The sequence below is a fragment of the Condylura cristata genome, unplaced genomic scaffold (assembly GCF_000260355.1).
Source record: "Condylura cristata isolate star-nosed mole 26May11 unplaced genomic scaffold, ConCri1.0 scaffold00034, whole genome shotgun sequence".
NCBI classification, from domain to species: Eukaryota; Metazoa; Chordata; class Mammalia; order Eulipotyphla; family Talpidae; genus Condylura; species Condylura cristata.
In genome coordinates this window covers 5,820,207-5,827,072 of record NW_004567135.1, presented here as the reverse complement: position 1 = coordinate 5,827,072, position 6,866 = coordinate 5,820,207, and the positions used below count along the sequence as shown (strand labels likewise).

The following is a 6,866-nucleotide window of genomic DNA, read 5'->3' as shown; positions in this document are numbered from 1 at the left end:
CAGGACATGGCCTGCCTGCTCAAGGAGTACCAGGAGGTGATGAACTCCAAGCTGGGCCTGGACATCGAGATCGCCACCTACAGGCGCCTGCTGGAGGGCGAGGAGAGCCGGTGTGCCCGGCGTGGGGTCCGACCCGGGGTGGTGGCTCTCCTCCCTGGCTTCCATTCTTCTGTTCCAGTCTTGTAACTCTTTCGGGCCCTTCCCTGCCCTACGGAGAGGCTAAGGACAATAGTCTTAATTGAGGCCTGCTGCCTCATTTCCTGTGGGCTCCCGGCATGATTTAGTTAGGGACAATGGTTTGTTGGCAAATTTTTAATAGTTGGCCCTTTGAGGAAAAAAAAAGGCCTTGATTTATAGTGCTTGTTGGCCACAGTAGTGAGAATTCTTCCATAGCGGATGATTTCAAGCTCCCACTGCACTTCACGTAGAGGTGACTAGAAATAGGTGAGATAAGCCTGGAATCTGGTGGGACCATGCTCCGCACACCATTGATTAGGAGAGGCCTCAACTAAACAGGCAAGTAGGTGAAGATGAGAGATGAAGGTCCCATGGCTCAGGGGGCTGTCGCTGCAGGTCACCTCGCCAGTTGGTGGGGGTTGGGGAGGCAACTGTCCTGGGTGTGTGGGAGCAGTGGGGGGCTCTCTGTCCTGCTGCAGTTTTTAGAGGGTTCTGGAGAGCCTGTTCTTTGGGTTCTTTTGGGATGGGTTGGGAGCTGCTGAAGTATAGGGGCCCCAGGACCTCACCTCTGGGTCATTCTTGGGGAGACTGGGCTCAGAGATGGTGAGGAGATGTCTTCTGGGATCCGTGTAAGGAGCTCGTTCCTGCTCTCATGCTTTCTTCTCCGGCACAGGCTGGGTGAAGGCGCCAGTGCCCTGAACAGCTGGAGTCATTCTGGCTCTGAAGAGAGACTGAAGTTAGACTGTGGGAAGAACATTTGGACTCTAAGGGTGGACATCCAGGGTGCAAGGGTCCAGCCACATGTTGCTGGCCGATAGGTGACGCAGGGAACATTTCTCCCTGTCAGGGGCCTGTCTTAATTTCCCTCGCTGCAGGAAGCTCTTGTTTTCTCCGTGTGTGCTTGTGCGTGTCCATCTGCCAGACACTGCACAAAGCCTGGGACTGTGTAAGAGACAGTCGGATCAAAAGTCCTAACCAGACAAATGAGACCCTCCTCAGGAAAGGAGAAGCAGGAAAGGAACCTGAAATGAAGAGGAAGGAAATGTGTGCACATGTTTTGACCCAGGCCTTGTTTAAAGAGGAGCAAAGCTTTCTCTGATAATTCCGAATCACATGTGTTCCCTTGTGAATGCCTCTTGTGGAAATCCATAATCCTATATTTAAACACATGGAAAATGAATGCCAATGGATGGTTCTCTCCCAAATCTGGCAAAAGCAAAATTCCTCTCTTGAGGAATGCTCTTAAACCCTGGCCTCCAGGAATTGTCAGAGTGTGTTCCAGCAAACAAGAGCTCATAATTTAATAAGGCATGAAAGCCGGACTGGAGTCAGCAGAAACATCCTCGTGAAGACAACAGACGCTGGGATTAATGAGTCGGGAGAAGGAGGGCATGTTTCTTATGCATAAAGGAACAAAATAGCAATAAAAATAAGCTAGAAGAAAAATGATCAAGTTGAGTTTTTAGAAATGTGTACTATAGCGATTCTATCCAACCTGGTTCATAGGGTAGACAACTCATCAGCCACATCAGGGTCACAGAGCCTCTTCACAACAGCCTGTTGGATCTGGTGCTGCTGGCCTTGAACTCCACAAATGCAAGCATGTTGCCTATGTTTTTCATGATTGACCAGGTGAAGGGGGGACTTGATGGTGGCATAGTGATCAGACTTCTTCCCCCAGGGTGGGGGTGAGGGGCTTTTCTGAGGATATTGGAGTTGATTTCAGAGCCATGGTGACAGTGGTTGATGTGTGGGTCTTTTTTTTTTTGTCTCTGTGGATGTCTTTCAGCACTGCTTTCTTGGCCTTCAAAGCTTCAGTAGGTTTTGGCTTTGGGAGAGGGAGAGACCACCCTCTTGGATTTTGGCTGCATCTTTGTGAAGACCTCTTATTTATTTCTCTTGTTTCTTTTGCTGTTGGAGATGAATGCACAAAGACATCATTAAGACCTATGTCAGAGGATTTTAATACTGTATTAACTTCTATGTATTTTATGGTTTCAGATTTATGTTCAAGTATTTAATCCAGTTTTTATGATTTTAGTGTAGAAGAACTAAGGTGTAGGCCAGACAGGATTGTGGGGTGAGAGGATTCACCAGTGAGGAGCAGAACAGGAAGATCTACTGAAGTACACTGCTGAGGGGAGCAGTGGGTGAGACAGGAGAGGGCTGCTGTGCCATGCGGGTCAGCTCCCTGGCCAGAGATCTAACTCAGGCTGCAGTGGTGATAGCACTTAATGCCTAAGCCACCAGTGAGGCCATATAATCCATTTTGGGTTGAATTTAGTATGTGGTAAAAGATAGTGGTTTAATTTCATTCTTTTACATGTGGTTGCTCAGTTTTTTTATTTAAGAGAATTTTTTTTCTTCATTGTATGCTCTTAACTTCTTTGTGATAAATTAGTTGCCTACATATGTGAGGCTTTATTTCCTGGCTCTTGATTCTATTGCACTGATCTTTGTACCTGCTTTTTAATGACAATGCCATACTGTTTTGATAACTGTAGCTTTGTGATAAAAGTCAGGGAGCATAATACCGGCTTTTGTACTTTTTTCTCAGAATTGTTTAATAAATCATATAAGAAATATGCTATTTGTAAGGATTTAACTTAATACATGAGGCTACATATTGAAAACAAAGGTGAATGTGTGAAGGTGATTTTTTTTTACATTAAAATTTTTTAATAATATAATAGTTCATTTTTACATCATTTCGTACATTTTTTTCATCTCAATTGTAATCCCCGTGGGTTTCCCATCACCAAGTCACCCATGTGCCATCATAGAGTGATTTTTTTAAAGGAGAATCAGAGTGCTCTGCACATAGTAGAACTGAGTAATTTTTCAGGAGGCACTTCAGTTTATATGCATGAGTCTCTATATAGGTACTTATTCATGAAACAAAATATATTACTTATTCTGACTTGTGGTTAATGGTTAAAACATTTGATAGCTAGTAATCTAAAGGAACTCTTTTTGATGTACACCCTCATAGCAGCCTTGTTTGTTAAAACAAAAATACACACATATAGATAGCCATGGCAGAATGAAGAAATACCAATACATCAGAAAATACTATACAACACTGAAAAATGAACAAAGCCACACACATTGAAATGGATAAATCTCATGTATATTGAAGAAGAAAAGTGAGTTATACAAGCCCATAGAGAATTCTATTTCTATAAAGCTTAAAGGCAGGCAAAACTAAACATTTAGGAATTCATATAGAGATAAAATAATGAAGAAAAACAAGGGACCGCTTAACACAAAATCCTGGATAATAGTTATGTTGGTGCTTAGATGAGTCAGAGTTGGAAGTTGCTGCGATCAGAACATTTCCCACGGGGACTTCAAAGATACTGGTGGGTACATGAGGATTTGTTCTATTATTATTGCTGTTTAAATCAGTCAATGTAAATTCCACATACTCTTGCATGCATGAGAAATTTATAAAACAAGAGCCTGTGCTGTCTAGTCCCTGCTTTTCCTTCACTTTAGAGTCGTTGCTCCAGATTATCTGCTCAGCTACGGACAATATCCCCTCGTCGCGCCTCTCTGCCTCCTGTCCATCTTCCGCATTGTCCCAGACAGGCCTTCCTAATTGCATCTCCCATCAGGCTACTGTCTCCTTCAAGTGCCTTCTGTGGCTCCCACTGTCCACTCCATCAATCTCAACTTTCAGCTCATTTCCCCACTTGACGACCTTTCCTTCGCCCTTCAGTGTCCATTCCAGGAGCCCTCTATCCCGTCTGAACTCACAGAATGTCCCTTTCACCCTCTGTCAGAACTCTGCACTCGCAACAAGGTGAGGTCACAAAGCCCCGAGGACAAGCGGCCCCATCCTCAGCAGTGAGGATTCTGGGAACTCCTCGAGCTGGATCTAGGCTTAGGTGCTTACCACAGACTTGGAGGTGCTGGCAACTCCATTCCTCATGGTGAAACTTGTCCCATGGCTCCTTGGGTCACGTGGGATGAAGGGTCTTGGGCTCCATCCATATCTGTTGGACGGAGCCAGACATAAGCTTGTTAGCTGTGTGTACAGCTTTGGGGTGGCCTCAGGGAAGGGGGACGCAATGCAGCAGAGATTTCTGGAGACAGTGTTTTTCAGCCTCTTCACACCCGTCCCTCCATACCCCACCTACGACAAAGATATTTGCACTGTTTGGCCTGAGCTGCTCCTGTTCTCTGGGTGGGAGGATGGGTGTGACGATGTCCCTCGGGCACAGCGCAAGCAGCATGGGCTTAAGACGGGGTGTGGCTCAGCCATGGCCTGGCGGGTCCCTGCTTCATGGCACCGTAGCGGACTGTCAGCTTGCCCCAGGAGAGGTGACGGCTAGAGCAATACCTACCTGCTCCTTCACAGGTGTGGTGAGCCCCAGGGCCATGGCAGAGTCACACAGTGTGAGGCTCTGTGCCGGCGTCACGCTGCTTCGATGTGGGTGCAGGGACCGGGTGCAGAAGTGAAGGGGCTGACTTTGCCACTTACAGATGGCACCTCCTGGTGGCCTTAAGTTTGGGGAAGGAACCAGTGTTTGGATCCCTGCACGTTCAGGCAGTTTTTTCATATTCTTGGAGTTTTAGGAATGACCATTGAGTTTATTAAATGCCTTTCGTAGTGATTTAGGCGACCATCTGGGGTGCATTGCCTCAATCATTGATTTCCTAGAGTTTCCCAGAATTAAGTTCACACGATCTCACTTCAAAGACTCAGCTCCACAGCTGGTGGTCTGTTGCGCCTGGTCCGGTCTGCCCTGGGCACCCCCAGGCCTGCTGGAACAGGCCTTGCCAGCTCAGTGCATTTCATTTTCCCACCTGTCTTTTGGGGGCCGGAGAGACTATCAAGCTCGTTTTACAGAAGAGGAAGTAGAGACCCAGGGGAGTTGAGTGACCTGGTGGTGACAGCGGGTGGAAATGTCCTTCTGCTTCCGCTGAGTGCCCCTTGCCTGCGCTTCTCACCTCCCTGACCCTTTCCCTCCCCTCCTCTCCTGCCCCCACAGTGTGAAGAGGGGAAGGCCACCATGCAGGGCCTGAGGCATAACAAGGAGGAGCTGAACAGGCTGAACCAGGCCATCCAGCAGCTGACTATGGAGGTGGACAGTGCAAAGAGACAGGCGAGGAGTGGGAGTGGGGGACAGCAGAGTGTCGACGGGGCAAGGGGTCAGGTATTTATGATAACGGGACTGCCCCCCCCCTTTTAGAACAGATGGGCAGTGTCTGTGTGTGAACAAGCAGGAGTGTGGCTGGCGTGCTTCTCACACTTCCATTTGTCTAGCACTCTGGCTCGTGGCTAAACTAACAGGGAGGCATCTGTGTTCAAACACACATGCTTGCTCTTTGTACGCATGTGTGTACTTGTATGTGGGTTTTGTTCTATTCAGTAGTAAAATTGCACCCGTTTTTATTACTTATTTATTTTAAAGATGGATTTACTTGTGCATACAGAACTGGGGTGCAGGCCAGAAGTGTAGGGGGGGTGAGAGGATTCACCAGAGACAGAGCGGGGAGCAGAACAGGCCGACTGACGAAGCACACTGCTGAGGGGAGCAGCGGGCGGGTCAGAGAGGTCTGCCAGCCATGTGGTCACCTCCGGGGCTGGGGATCGAACTCGTGCTGCAGTGGTTGCGGGCAGCTTCATGGTGCTGCGCTTTAACCCGCCAACAGGGAGGGCCCTGAACCCATTTTTAGAAATTGCATTTTTTTTTTTTTGCCCAGAAATCCAGTCTTCTGGATTTCCTCCTTAAAAGTACGATCTGGCAATACATAGCTCCTCAGAGCAGCCTGAGACGCAAACCCAGAAGCCTGGCTGCAGGTGCCAAGGAGAAGGGGGGCCATGAGCACAGTGGCCTCTAGCTGCACAGCGAGGTGGCCCCTCCCGGACCGCCGGCCTCTCGCCTCTCAGGAGATAGGTCCTCGCCGCTTCTCTTCCAGGATGACGACAGAACCAAAGTGGTGATCAATGGCAAGGACTCCTGTTTGTCTCAGCCTCGAAGGACACGGTTTGGGGAGGTGGGAGCAGTGGCGTGGGAAGGAATGGGTCTCCTCTTGATGAATAAACAGAATATGGAGACCGCCTTGCATCAGGTGCTGCTATGCAGGAGCTATGTATTGCCAGATCGCACTTTTAAGGAGGAAATCCAGAAGACTGGATTTCTGGGCCAAAAAAAATTGCAGTTTCTAAAGCTCTTTCTCAGCCCTCGTGGCTCTCCAGGCTCTGAGAAAGGCCTGGATTCTTGATGGGGGTGGGTGGAGGCCAAGGGTGTCCGGTCTGTGATCTTCCCTCTGCCCCCAGTCCAGCCAGCTAGAGCAAGAGAAGGACCTGCCAGCCCTGCAGGAGGAGGGGACCTCAGACAAGGCCAAGGGCAAGCTGGCCTGGCTGGAGGCCGCCCTGCAGAAGGCCAAGCAGGACATGGTGAGGCAGCTGCGTGAGTACCAGGATCTGATGATCGTCAAGCTGGGCCTGGACTTTGAGATAGCCACCTACCGCAAACTGCTGGAGGAGGAGGAAAACAGGTGGGGACCAGGCACTGTTGCCAGGGGACGCAGGGACGCTGGGACGCAGGACACAGGGACACAGCAACTGGGCTGTCAGCCCCTGGGCCTCACAGTGGGGAGCGGTGGTGAGTGGTGACCCCCAGGCACTTGTTCTCCTCTGTCAATTCCCCGCAGTCCCACAGTCCTTTAGACAAAAG

At 49.1% G+C, this 6,866-nt stretch overlaps 1 protein-coding gene across 1 annotated transcript in view; it reads left to right on the top strand.

Moving 5' to 3' along the window:
* Window positions 1–6: 6 nt before the first annotated feature.
* Window positions 7–6,866, top strand: part of LOC105854330 (keratin, type II cuticular Hb5-like) — an 8,547-nt gene continuing 1,687 nt past the window's right edge. Inside the window, exons 1-4 of the mRNA XM_012732307.1 lie at window positions 7–138; window positions 3,899–3,982; window positions 5,175–5,267; window positions 6,467–6,687. Of these exons, the coding sequence (XP_012587761.1) occupies window positions 7–138; window positions 3,899–3,982; window positions 5,175–5,267; window positions 6,467–6,687 (530 nt within the window). The remainder of the gene's footprint in view (window positions 139–3,898; window positions 3,983–5,174; window positions 5,268–6,466; window positions 6,688–6,866) is intronic.